This window comes from Cetorhinus maximus, chromosome 11, assembly GCF_964194155.1.
Source record: "Cetorhinus maximus chromosome 11, sCetMax3.hap1.1, whole genome shotgun sequence".
Taxonomy (NCBI): Eukaryota; Metazoa; Chordata; class Chondrichthyes; order Lamniformes; family Cetorhinidae; genus Cetorhinus; species Cetorhinus maximus.
Window position 1 is genome coordinate 76064639 of NC_135889.1, and position 14715 is coordinate 76079353.

General features: G+C 41.5%; 1 protein-coding gene across 13 annotated transcripts in view; it reads right to left on the minus strand.

The window, feature by feature from the left end:
* LOC144686695 (RNA-binding motif, single-stranded-interacting protein 1-like) overlaps window positions 1-14715 on the minus strand; it is a 637597-nt gene that overhangs the window by 110629 nt on the left and 512253 nt on the right. For 6 of the 13 annotated variants that reach the window (XM_078552247.1, XM_078552251.1, XM_078552254.1 and 3 more), the window contains one exon: window positions 821-868. The exons of the other annotated variants lie outside the window; for them this stretch is intronic. In XM_078552247.1, the coding sequence (XP_078408373.1) occupies window positions 821-868 (48 nt within the window). The remainder of the gene's footprint in view (window positions 1-820; window positions 869-14715) is intronic. 13 annotated transcript variants of the gene reach the window in all.

Here is a 14715-nt window from a genome sequence, read left to right on the forward strand (position 1 = left end):
TTTTTGGACAGTCGGATGGCTGACACGTATAGAAACTCATATAAAATGCATAAAATATTCTAAACTGAACTACTGAAAAATCAACAAAAATAGGTTTATTTTTCCTGTAATGTGGTTAAAGTAGGTGGAATTGTGTCCTGCCTATTAAACATAAATCTGGCATGCATTGTATTTAGTTGCTTAGAATCTGTGTTCCACTGAAGAGTAAATCTGATTCAGGTTCCAGGTATAGAGATCTCTTGATATGAGTCTACATTTCCTTTTAAATCTTATCTAGGTAGGCTACCACAGTCCTAATAAAGACGATTCCAAATAGTCAGTGAAAAATTAGTAAGCACTCCCACCAGTACTTCTTGAAAATGACACAAAGGTACAGCCAATGATAGTTCAAACTGAAAATATAACTGGCATTTTGGTAGCATTTGGTAGCAATTTTGGTGTTAAAAGAGTAGAGTATGAATAACTAATTGATAATTTACTACATTTGATCAGAGGCTACTACTTAACATTCATATGAAAAGGTGATAGGGACAAAGAGTGACAAAGAATGTACATTTGAGAATGTAAACAAGAAACAAAGGAACATTTATCTACGAGTGATCATAATATGATAAAATTCAATGTTAGATTTGAAAAGGAGAAATGTAATAGTTATTAAAAATCTCAAGATGGATAAGGCTACCTTAAATGGTATGAAACAGAGGCTGATGACAGAGAATTGGTCAAAATTGTTATCTGGTGAAACCACAGATGAAAAGTGGTAGATGTTCGAAGAAGACAGGACCAGTATATACCCCTAAGGTGAAAGAACTTTACTTACCAAGCAAAGCAGCCATGGTTGACAAAAGTGGTGCGAGTTAAGGCAAAACTAAAGAAAAGAACATATAAAGTACAAAGAGTAATGTAAATCCAGGGGACTGGGAGAGGTGTAAAGAACAGCAAAGGAAGACAAGATACTAACAGCTGTAGAAAGTGAATACAAAAAGAAACTTGAGACAGATATCAAGATTAATACAATTTTCTTTAAAACCATGTTAGAAGAAAAATGGTAATAGACCCTTTAAAAACAGATAAGGCAATATTACAAATGAAAATAAGAAAACTGCAGACTTATAGAATAAATATTTTATATCAGTCTTCACAGTATAGAGGAAGGGAATAATATACCTGTCATTCCAGGAAAATTCATAATGAATAATTAATAAGTCTCTCTAATCTTTCTTCTACCGTTATGACTCATGTAGCTGGAATAGATATCCAAACAAAACTCAACTATATATGATTCTAGTTTTCAACATCATCATGTGGACTGCACAAGGTGAAAAGTTAAAAGCCTTACAAAAATTAATGCAAGAAATGAGCAATATTATTCCAGAAATTCTCGATTAATGGTCGAATCCAGACGTTTGGCCAAAAAATTCTAACCCTTTCTACTTACCATCCACTCACCACTTCTCCTGCAGGTTGACTCTCTCCATCTCGCTGAATCTCAGATGCCATTTCCCTGCCTGACTCTCATGCTCACCGCTTTCTTTCCTGAACCCTCACTGTGAGCAAGGACTCAGGAACGGTCTGGCGAGATGCAGAAAGAAGAGAAGGCCTGGTGGCAAGTGAGAGAATCGGGCAGGGAGGCGGTGAGCGAGAGAGTCAGGCAGGGAACTGAAGGGGCCAATCAGGTCGTGCAATTGTTGGCCCCCAGCGCAAAACAATTTCAACCCCTTGAAAATATTACCCATGTATAAGTCAACCCCCTACTTTTTGCCTAAAAATTTGGTCTCAAAAACTCAACTTTTATGTGAGTATATAAGGTACTCTAGCAAACAAACAGAAATAGGGATAGGTGTAGGATAAAAAAATCAATTGAGAGAGATATTTTTAATGTCAAATGAATTAGGAAAAAGCCATCAGCCCATGTTCCTTCACAGATGATGCAGTCGACATTTTCATGTAATCTTCCCAGCTGATATAATCTCCCCAGCAAAAAATTTGCCAATTCGGTCCCTGTCCAAAACGTAGGTCAAAAAAACTCAATACCAATTCCTCTTCCAATTTCCTTTCATTATCTCCTTTCTTTTGTTGCAATATTGTCCCGTTGGTGCAGGCAATTCTGCAAGTATTTCACCCAAATGAACATTATTGGCATAAGAGTCTAAACAACAACTCCAGCAGGTCACTCAAGTAGGAGGGGGGGAAAATTTCTGAACCTGACCCCATTTCCCATCTGAAATCTGCAGACATTTTCTAGATGTTCATTAGGAAGCAATGAAAGTTCATATCTTCTCTGAGTTCCACCGCACTTTGAAGATGTTGAAAGCATTACATTTACTTCACTGAGATCAGTTAACTCAGCATTTGACCAGGGAGTACACTGGACTGTACTTCTCCATGCAACATCAGCTGTTACATCAGGGTGCTCGCTTAAGCTTAAATGCATCATGCATCAGTACTTTTTCATATGCGATATTTTAATACTTCCAGCAACTCACCTTGCATGTAGCATTAGATTATCTTTGTCCTCACCCTTATAAATCAGTTTAATATATCTTCTGAAAAATGGCACCTCCACAATGCCTTATTCCCGAAGTACTGGGCTGAAGTGTCAATTTAGATTTTGTGCTCAAGTGTCTGGAGTGGGACTTCAACCCACAACCTTATGTGCAAAGTCAATTTCTTTCATTGAGATGTATGCTTTTTCAGCCTATATACAATACTTTACATTTATTCGTGGTAAACTTAAATTGGTATCAAATTTAGTCTGATCTTTATCTTTTTGCAAAGTTTAGTTGCATTGTATACTCTTCCTATTTTAGTGTTACCAGCAAATTCAAGACATTTACAAAAATATTGTATTAAGGTAACTGACCTAGTGCAGGGGACCCAAATATTGATCTCTCTGCTACTCCATTCAAAATTCCACGACCCACTCTTGGTTTATATTTTTCATTAACAATCTCTATTTCCTTTCCTAAAATAAGACATAGCTTGTAATCCAGTTTCTTGCTCCAACTTTTACTACTGTGCCTTTCATTTTAATTGAAAGCTTATATAGAACCATATCAAAAGTCACTGTGCAGGGTTCAGTTCCATGCACAACTCTTTAGATAATGAAGCAGTCGGTGTCTGCGTGCAACAAGATCTAGACAACATACAAGTTGGGCTGATAAGTGACAAGAACATTTGCAGCAAACAAGTGTCAGTCAATGACCATCTCCAAAAGGAGAGAATCTAATCACCTCTTTTTGACATTCAATGGCATTATCACTGCTGAATCACCCTCTATCAACATGCTGGCCCTATTAATCAGTTACTTCAGTGAACCAGCCACTTAAATACTGTGGCTACAAATGCAGATCAGAGGCTGGGTATTCTCTGGTGAGTATCTCACTTTCTGCCTTCCCAAAAGCTTTTCCACCATCTACAAGATAAGTCAAGAGTGCAATGGTATACTCCTTACTTACCTGGATGAGTGCAACTCCAACAACACAAGAAACTCAACAACATCCACAACAAAGCAGCCTGCTTGATTAGCACTCCATTCACCACGAGCACACAGCAGTTACAGTGTATGCCATCTTCAAGATGCAATGCAGCAACTCATCAAGGCTTCTTTGACGGCACCTTCAAAACCCATGGCCTCTACCAATTGGAGGGACAAGGGCAGCAGGTACAAAGGAACACCACCACTTGCAAGTTCCCCCCAAATCATACATGATCCTGCCTTGGAAATATATAGCCAATTGTTCATAATTGCTGGGTTAAAACCCGGGAACCCCTTTTATCTAACAGCACTGTGGCAGTACCTTCACAACATGGACTGCAGCAGTTGAAGGAGGTGGTTCATCACCACCCTCTCAAGAGCAATTAGGGATGGACAATAAATGCTGACCTTGCCAGTGCCACTGACATCCCACGAACGAATAAAAATAGTTTATTAAACTTCAAGAAAACCTATGTAGTATAATAAACAACTTTGTTGAGAGACTGTTGTCACCCACTTTATCTATAAACATCCTCAAAGAAGTGATGGAGATTTCTAAAGTGGATCTTCCATTCTAAATCCACAATAGCTATTTCTTCTGAAGTTATTGCTACATAGCTATTTCTCCAAACTGTTGCCTAGTAGAGATTATTATTTTACTTATTCTTATAGGCTAAAAGAATTCTAACTGCCTGTGTAAGATTTGTCATCTCTTTCAAAGATATACTGGCTGATGCTCTGCCACGTTACACACGGGAACTCCAAGACAAAGTCCAGTATTCAGACCAAGCAGGTTAGGAAACAGTAGGAACATCTGACTCAGGTGGGAGAGGTGGTACAGGATAGGAAGAGACAAGAAGGAAAGAGAGGGGTGTGGGGAATGTGGAGAGGGTAGAAAAGAGGGAGCAACAAAATATAATGAAGGAGTGAGAGTTTCTGAGTTAGAGCCTAATTACTCCCTGTGGAGAAGAAAGGGAGTGGAAAAAGGCAAGGAAAAGAGGTGCATGGGGGAAAGGGGAAGAAGAAGAAAAAGGAGGGACAAGCAGACAGAAAGGGTTCAGGAAGTGAAGGAGGAGAGCAGTGTATTAAATGCTTATGGGCCAGAAGGCAGCTAATTTCCTAACCAGGCTACACCAAATGATTGCCACTGAAAAATAATCATTGTTCCAAACTGAAATCATGCAACAATGCCCATGCAATGCTTCTGCAGCAATGAAATCAGAAAATGAACATTTTTGTCAGCAAACAGATCCTATGATTTGTGATCTCAGCAATATTCAGTACATGCAATCCCATTAGGTTTATTGTTCTGTATACTCTGGGGTTTTTAAATGCATCAGATACAAACTCATTTCAAGCTTTCATAAAACCATCAGAACAATTCAGCATTCTCAGATCAAAGTTAGCTAAAAGGAGCTTGGTTCTTTCTGGAGGTCTAATTAAGACTTTTTAAACAGCTCCCAATTAAACAGTTGGTTCGAGTCAAATGCCCTTATACAGATAGGAATCATTCAATTGTATATATTTACAATTCAGATGATGACATGTAATCCAAATGTGATTTTGCCTGATGTGTTCAACATGGCTCCCCATCAAGCTTTGATTAAAATCGAGTTCCAACCAGTTTTCTTTTCTAACATGAATCTTAAGTAGAGGATTAACCTAGAGTACTGAAGTAAGTACTGTACAGAGGTATGAAACAGAAAGGAGGTGGTGACAGTGATATTGTCACTGGACTGGTATTCCAGAGACCCAGAATGATGCTCTTGGGACCTGGGTTCGAATCCCGGCAGATGGTGAAATTTGAATTCAATAAAAATCTGGAATTTTCATAATTGTGACTCTTGAATGGGCTAGCCAGCAACACCCACATCTGGCTAGCCAGCAGCGCCTGCATCCCATGAATGAATAAAAACAGAAAATACAACTCCTTCTAATAGATATGTGAATGATGCAAATTATTCGTATGCAAACAGCAACTTGTGGCAAGATACCTCATAGATTGTGAAATCACTACTTGTTGCATCACTGTTGTGAAACAGTACCTCGTCCTTAACATCACAGTAGCTTATATTTATATAGGGCCTTTAACACAGAAGCATTATAAAACAAACAAAGATTTTTACACAGAATAACAGATAGAAGTCCTGGCTCTGCCAACCTGACCTTTAAAAATGTCCGCCCACAGGTCAGATTTTTGGTGAGGGTTTGGGGGCAGGGGGCGACTGAAATCGGAGTCAGACCAAGGAGTGGTGAGGGGTTGGGGGGGCTCCTGGCACGCATATAAAAAAGAGCTCCCTCAGAATAGTTGGTCCGGAGTGTCCGAGTGTCCTCTGGTGAATACAGCACATCCGGTACTGGTGAGTAGTCAGGCGAGTGTTAAAGCTGTAAATGTTGTCCAACTGTTAAATTATCCTAGAATGGATGACCCATCTTGGGCTTTCCCTATGGGAGAATTGTCATTGATGCTTCCTAATCAAAAGTGTGCTGAACTAAACCACTGAGTGGATTCTCATGACACAGCCATGGAGATGGCATTGTCTTGCCACCACTACTTGTTGCAGATAGGATGCAGTAATTTAGTAAGCTGGCTGGACTCAGTGGATGAATGAACAACATCGCCATGCTCATTATCCCATCTACTTATCCCATTGCCACTCTTCTCTTTGGATGCACCCGCACTGTGGACCCTGAACCAGGTCCCTCACATTTGCACAATGTAATGGCATAACAGTCTGAATAAGATGGAGTAAGCCAGATGAGCTGTCAGTTGTTGTTGAGCACAGCCTGTCACCTTGGAGTGACAGCTGCAACATACAAGGCACCAAGCATATGTGTAATCATACTGTTAAAGAGTGTTCATAGATGAGATCATGTGAATAGTTATTGCATGTAAGCACACAAAAGTGAATTATAGCAATGTATTTGAAGTTGTTCATGACCCTTCTCGCCTTACGTTCTCATTACTTAATTCATTAAATCATATCTCACAGATCAGGCACATCTGAAGCCAGCCGCCTCATGGTTTTCCCAGAGGTATTCGTAGATGAGGAGTAAGGCAAAGAAACATCATCAACCCAGCTGGTTGTCGCTAGCTGCTTGCCACGACCAAGGTGGCACGGGTTCAAGCTGCGGCAGCAGTGAGCGCCACCAATGACTGTAGGAGATCGAGGATCCAGTGCTGCAAAAGTGACCTTTTGCGTTCTGGCAAGGTGAGCAGCTTGACTCAGACACAGAGATCCAAGGGAAGGATCACATCTCCATGCTGCAGATAAAATGTGAAATCGGGCACATATTATCCTCAATGCTGAGGCACAGTAATGTGTAAGCAGCTCATTTAGTTGCATGCAAAACAGATGTGAGTAGGCAGTATGAGGCACAGGCACAAAGAGCAGCAATACCTCTGCACATGCTACATATGCGAGTGACATAAATTCATGTTGTGGTTGCAGAACAAAAGGGTGAAGAACACAAAACAGGTGCTCAGATTGGGGGTGGGAGAGCCTCCCTGAGGCTGTGTCCTGGACAGCAAATGGCCCTGGAGATCGCCAGGAGCTGTTGGTGATGAAGAATCTCCAGTAGCAAGTGATAAAGAAGGTGTCAAGATTGCCTTGGCACATGGTGGAGGTCATGCTGTCACTTCGCTGAGCACAATGGAAAGCTGACATGAGAGGGAGTGCAAAGATGGTACTGAGTCATGCGGGCAGCATGAGCAAGGTTAAAGCAGTGGCATGCATCAGTGCATGCTTTCGTTATCAGAAAGGCTATAACTATATCTCATTTTGTGTCTCAGCTAGGAAAGTGTGTAAGCCTCCCTCAGTGGCCTGGAGCAGTCCACTCAGAATACAAGCACTGGCATCCCTGGAATACATGAGGAGCTACATATCCTTAACAGGAAGATCATACTGTTAGCAGTTTCTGGATTGAGCGACAGCTGGGCAGCAGCAGCCAGCCCCATCAACCCCAAATGAAGGCCAACCCAGGGCTGTGGAGGTCACTGAGGAGGTTGAAGGCTCAGGGAGTTCCTCAGCACCATCTTCTGCCACCTCCCTGGTACCCCTGCCAGAGCCCCCATCTGCTCCACATGTGCCAGTGGCCACAGATGCCCATGCAGAGATGCAGGAGTCACAGTCTGAGGGAGATCCCCAATGAATGCCTGCATAACACCACACTCCATATTGCCCTTTAGACAGATAAGTGAGCAGCCTACTTCCACCTCCTCTGGGGCAACATGGGGTCACTTTTTAAGAGTGTGCATGAGCGCAGGGCATTGTCTCGCCTAGAGCACTGATGGGTTCACTGTGGTTACTGTATTCACATTGTATATATGTATATATCATATTTGAGCACTTGGTCAATGTATTTTTTTTCACTTCTACATGATTCGGTCTGCACGTGTGAAATAGAGAACTCAAAAGTAATGATAAAAATGCTTTTTACCAGTAATATAGAGAGAAACATGCTGAGTTGCATCTCAGTGTGGCTTTACCAGAATCAATGATATGGCCTGATTGGTGAGGTGTATGAAAGCTTCTTCCTTCTCTGTTGTATCACATAAGAATCCAGAGGTCAAAGGATCAAACATTAAGATGCTCTTGTATCTTTCCGTTTTCATCTAAGTATACCTTTGAGGGAGGCTTAATGATCCGACTCCATGACCAGATGCTGGTCAGCAAGTGCATCTGACGCATGACTGCTGGGTACTGTATATTCATTCACACTGCAGTGTTGCACTTTGGCCTTGGTGTAGGCAGCGCAGCTTGGTAGGCCATGTATTGTTCAGTTAATATAGGTCGTCTGCTGTTGCCACTACAGTGGCTGCATTGTCATTTCCAGTATCACAGGATGTGGTTTGTGCAGTTTGCAGAGGTATATGTAAGCCAGAACTGATGCATGTGGCACCTAGTTCTTAACCAGGACCATTGGCTGGGATGGATGTGGCACAAGTTATTTCAATGAACTATAATGGCACAGTTGTCTAATCTTCATGCGCAAGATGCCATATCTGCACAACTGATGCAGCATACACTCACGTCAGCGGGTATAGGATTTTACGTCTTCATTCGTGTCATTATCTGCATCGTGGACATGGCTTGATGGTGGTCGACATGGGTGCCTCATTCACAGTTAATGGCATTCATGAGAGGGGAGCAGGATGAAAGGAACTTATTATCAGGTGTGTTTGAAAGATGCTGATGACCACGTTTATGATGGAGAGGGTAGCTGCAGTTTGAATGTGACTGAATCAGATTCATTGATGTTGCTTCGTTCCCTTGTGAGGCATGGACAGTCCCTTGAGAGACTGTGGCATCAAGGATCTTTATGTGGAGGTATGTCACCAGGGACTGTCTGATGGTAGCTGTTATTTTGGAGGAGCCTATGAAAACCTATTCTGAACATGGACCCATCTGCCAAGGAACCCCTTGTGCACAGAATCAGCCCTCGATGCATGTCCTTGTCTCCCTGCTGCTCTGCCATTGGTGGGCTCATCATCCTCTTCTGTTTCCAGAACAACTATTCTCAAAACCCTTGCTGGGGCTCCACCTGAGTGATCGAGGCATCGGAATCTCATCTTTAAAATGCCAATGGCCTGCTCAATAGTGCTCCAGGTGACAACATAGCTGCTATTGTAGTTTCGCTCTGCCTCCGATTATGGGTTCTTAAAGAGGCTCATTAGCCATGTTCTTAGTGGGTAGCCCTAGGTTTCCTGGATCTGCGTGGGTTGATGAAATGGAACCGGGAGTTGCAAATTCCTTAGTATGAAGGAATCGTGGCGGCTGCCCAGGAATCTTGCACACACCTTATTGTGGTCACAAACCAGCTGGACATTGATGGACTGAAATGACTTGTGATTCACAGAAGTGTCTGCATGCTGAGTGGGAGCCTTTATTGCAACATGATTGCAGACAATGACAGAAGCCTGCAATTTGGGCAAAAGCCGTGGCTTTGGGACTCAAGATCCATGGGGAAACTACTGTACTCCCCCACATGAGCAAACAGGGCATTAGTCACTTCCTTAATGCATCTATGTGCTGCTGACAGGGAAATAACAGCCAGGTCTCCTGTTAAGCCCTGGAAAGAGCCCGAGGCATAGAAGTTCAGTGTAACAGTTACCTTCACAGCCAAAGGCAGGGCATGGGGGTTGATGGATTGTGGTTCCAGCTGTTGCTGTACAATGCAACAAATGTCTGCCACAACATCATGGCTCATCCTGCATCCTCTCTGGCACTGGTTTTCCGTCATGTTAAGATATGATGACCTCTTTCTGTGCGCACTCCCCACCGGGTAGAACCTCTCCTCCCTCTCCTCTTCTTCCTCCTCCTTCCTGGTGCTTGTGCTGCTGCCTCTTCCTCCTGAACTTCAGCCCACCCTCCGGGCTCTGGTTGCTCACTTTGGCTGGCTTCTACCGTCTCTGTGTGAGAGAGTGCCATGCCCATCCTCTATGCTTCTTCGAATGAATTGCTATGTGCACTCCTGAAGCGCTAATTTCTTCCTTGAACCTGGGTGCAATAAAAATTGCCCTGGCAGATGAGCAGCTCCACCCTCCCACTCCGTTGGGTCATCAGACGACAGTGGGAGTTAAGTTCCTGACACTTCTAGCCACTAAATGAAAACTTCAATATAACATTACAGGGCTACCCCACCTCTCCAAGGAGGGTATCCCTGGCTATCCAAAACAAACACACAGAAAACAGACACCCCTCTGACCTGGTTTGTTCAGCACACTTTGGGATCCACGCAGCTGGGATGTAAAAATCAGAAGTAAGTGGGGTCAGCTGGTGATTTAAATGGCCAGCTATGCCTGCAAATAGCACATGAGTGAACCCCACCCCCGTGAAAATGGAACATGCCGAGTTCAGTGGCAGGGTTTAGATTCTTTAGTCATTTCTGGATTTTTGCCATGATGGTGAAAATCTGGGCCAAAATATGACAAGAAGCCACATAAGGAGATATTATGTCAGATGACCAAACTTGGTCAACGAGCTAAGTTTTTGAATGTCTTAATAGAGGAAAGCAAGGTAGAGAGGCAGAGAGCTGTAGGGAAGGAATTCTAGAGCTTAAGGCTGCGGCAACTGAGGGTGCAGCAATCATAGTTGGGGATACACAAGACCAGAATTAGATATATATATATATATATATATATATATATATATATTTCTGAGGGTTGTAGGGTTGTAAGGTTGAAGGAGATTTCAGAGATAGAGAACAGCAAGGCCATGGAGGGATTTGAAAACAATGATGAGAATTTTAAAATCAAGACATTGCTTCACTGAGAGCCAGTGATGGTCAGCAACCACAGAGGTGACAGGGGAATGGGCCTTGTTGCTAGTTGAGACACTGGCAACAAAGATGACCTGAAGTTTAGAGGGTAGAATGTGGGAGACCAGCCAGGAGTGCATCGGAATAGTTGAGGCTGGAAGTAATGAAGGCATGGATGAGGGTTTCAGCAGCAGATGAGCTGAGATGGGGTCAAAGTTGAGCAATGTTAGAGGTGGAAAGAGGCATTTTAGAATTGGCTTGAATATGAGATCAGAAGCTCACCTCAGGATCCAATATGACACAAAGATTGTTAACAGACTGGCTTAATCTCAATGTTGCCAGGGAGAGGGATGAAGCCAGCGGTTAGGAAATGCAGGTTGTAGCGGGGACCGAAATGAGTGGCTTTATTCTTCCCAATATTTAATTGGAGAAAATTTCTACTAGATGACGGATAAGCAATCTGATAATTCAGTAAACAATGGAGTCATCAGGAGAGGCGGTGGCGAGGTAGAGCTAGGCAACATTAGTGTGCATGTGATAACTAATGCTGTGCCTTCGGATGATGTCATCAAGGGGCTGCACATAGATGAGGAATAGGAGGGGGCCAAGGATAGATCATTGGGGTCACCAGAGGTAATGATGCGGGAGCAGGAAGAGAGGCGATTGCAAGTGATTCTCCGGTTAAGATTACATAGAATGGAATCACGGGTTAGCAGTCCTTCCCAACAGGATGACAATGGAGTGGAGTAGAGTTGGAGGAGGATGATGTGGTCAAACATACTAAAGGTCAACCATGCCCCGTGCATTTCATGCAGTAGCTGCATCTGCACATTAATTGCCTATTAAATTTGCCAGAGTAAAGCCTAATAATTAGCAGAGTAAGTACTATTTTAACAACATGGTATTGTTCATAGCTGCCAATTAATCCCTCTAGCCTGGAAACTGAACAATTAAAAACATGGAGCTTTATCTTTTTCAGGTTGTGAATTGTTGTTGGTGATTTTAACAATATCAAAGATTTTAAATTATTTATCTCACTTTTCCATTCTCTTTTTTCCCCCTTTTCTTAATCCAACCTTTCTTTCCCCCTATTTCACCTAAACCTGATTTCACCCACTCAAATTTACATTCTGTCTCAGTCCTTTTTATATCTGAATCCCGAAATCTCATTGGATAATGACATACACTTTGTGTCACTGTTCACCAAAGTCCCAGGTGCTCTGTTGTCCCCACCATGCTGCTATCAGTCTGCACTTCCAGCATCTTGGATTTTTAAAAAAAAACTAAATGTGCATGAACAAGTCTAATTAAAAGGCCATTGTCATAAACCTGAAATGTAAAACCTGTTTCTCTCTCCACAGAAGCTACCTGAACTGTTGATTATTCCCAGGATTTTGATTTTACTTCATATTTCCAGTATTTTTCTTTTGTGTTAAACTTTCTCCTATCTCTGCATTTAAGAGACCCATGTTTACTTTTGCTAATCATCTTTTCACACTCTTGTAGAAGTTCTTGCAATCTGTTTCTATATTTCTTGCCAGTTTGCTCTTATTTTCTATTTTCTCCCTCTTTAATCAATTTCTTGACCATTCTTTTCGGATTTCTTAAATGTTCCCACAGTCAGGCTTACAACTCTCTTAGGCAACACTGTAAGCTTCTTTTAATCTAGTATATACAGAGTCAAGAGTAGTATAAAGTGGTACCGTTACTGCTACAACATAAGGAGTTCCATTTCATTCATTCACGCATTTAGTTTGTTCTTCACAATGCTAACAAATTTAACCACTTAACACTTGAGTGTAAGGCTCTTAGGCCAAATTCTTGCACTGCCCATGCGCTTTCCAGATGCTGCTATGCATTTCCAGTATTTTATGTTTTTACTTTAGGTTTTCTGATTCTGAAAATAGATATACACCAGGTTTTTTTTTAAATGTAAGTCGTGCATCTGTGCTGAAGCTATAAATGATGATGCGACAAATATGCTCCAAAGCATACAACGGATGTTGTGAAATTACTTGAAATCTCAATTGTCATACATTTTTTCCTTATTAAAAATAATTTAATGTGAACCTGTTTAGGAATTGCATGCTAAATGCATTTATTTTAAACCATAGGCTGAGCTGTCGACTCAAACCATTATCTGAGCTATGATATTCAGAACAAACTGGTAGACTAACGCCAGATGTTCATCACACTGTACAGCTGTCTCTGATTTTGCATGCAGTTACCTATTGAAACATGTCTTTTCACAATTGTACATGTACAGCTTTGACACCGAACCTTTATACAGGGCCTCGGCAAGGCAAACGCCATCCTACGTGTAATGCGCTGCATTTCTTTTCAATGTAATTGGTGGAAAGGAAGCAAAGTAATTGTCAAGTCACGCATAACCTTTAGAAGCCTGTGTAACTCTTCTGTTCTCTTTGGTTGAACTCTCTAAGTTGCAAAGTTTACATCTTGTGAAAGTTTCTGCTTCCTTTAAGTACTGTAGCTTGCAAAGCAGAAATGCTCTGGTATCTATGGTAACCTCCAATTATTTACATTCCTGTGTTGAGTACTGAAAGTAAGCTGCCAATTTGCAAAAGCCATGTTGTATAAAATTAGATAAAGCAAGAAATACCTTAATCCACAAAAAATTAAGCTGTACAGACAAGCAAAATCTGGTGCATTACTCAGTTCTGACTCATTATAGTTTGAAAATTACCTAATATTAGCATTATGCTATTACTGCAAATTGATTGTTTGTCCTTTGGCTCCAATACTGGAAGATTAGCAGTTGGAAGTTTGTCTTCCTCAAATTAATCATCACACAAGGCAATGACCTTCAAACTATTCTGAACTGACAAACTGTGTTAATCAATCTGTGTTAGGTTCAAAAAATAAGTGAAGACTGAATGCATGCCCATTCCATGGTGGTCAATTCAGCTCAACTGCAGGGAGTTAAAACAATACTGTATTTGATAATTTGTAAAAAATATATTTAAAAGGGTTAAATAAATCAATACATACATATTTACACGTTAAAAATGTTACTTCCTCTCAACTTTTGTATGTCCATATTTATAATGGAAACTATGTAAACTTGTCATGCTGTTACTTGCATCATCTTACGACCAGATTTATAATAGGACTGGCCTATGTAAATTTGTCAGTTGTAATTAAACCCTTCTGCACGGAAAAGCACTGCAATGCCACCACTGGAGGGAGAGTATAAAGACAACATAGCTAGTTTACAGTATAAATGTGGACATCGGAATTTATAATGAAAATATTAAACAAGGACAAAGTTCAGGGGTGTAAGATAGGGCATGAAATGCCACAGTGAGATCTATCCCAATTATCCCCCATTCCCTCAGCCCAATTAGCCTGAAAGTACACTTAGGCCGGGATTTTCAATTCTTGGTCGGGAACCTGGTCACCGGTTCAGTTCCAGATCTCAACCTTGCATGGCGTTTTTTTAAAAAGCCAGAGTAATCAATCAATGGGAGGGAGCGGGCTTGACATCCAATCAGAAATAAAAACAAAAAACTGCAGATGCTGGAAATCCAAAACAAAAACAGAAATACCTGGAAAAACTCAGCAGGTCTGGCAGCATCGGCGGAGAAGAGCAAAGTTGATGTTTCGAGTCCTCATGACCCTTCAACAGAACTAAGTAGAAATAGGAAAGGGGTGAAATATAAGCTAGTTTAAGGGGTAGGGGTGGGGGGGGGGGGGGTGGTTGTTGGGACAAGCAAGCTGTGTTAGGAGGAGATAAACAAAAGATGTCACAGGCGAAAGAACAAAGAGGTGTTGAAGGTGGTGATATTATCTAAAAGAATGTGCTAATTAAGAGTGGAAAGCACGACAAGCAAGGTACAGATAGCTCTAGTGGGGGTGGGGTGAAATAAGCGATGGGTGGAATACATTTAAAAATAATGGAAATAGGTGGGAAAAGAAAAATCTATATAAATTATTGGTAAAAACAAAAGGGAGGGGGA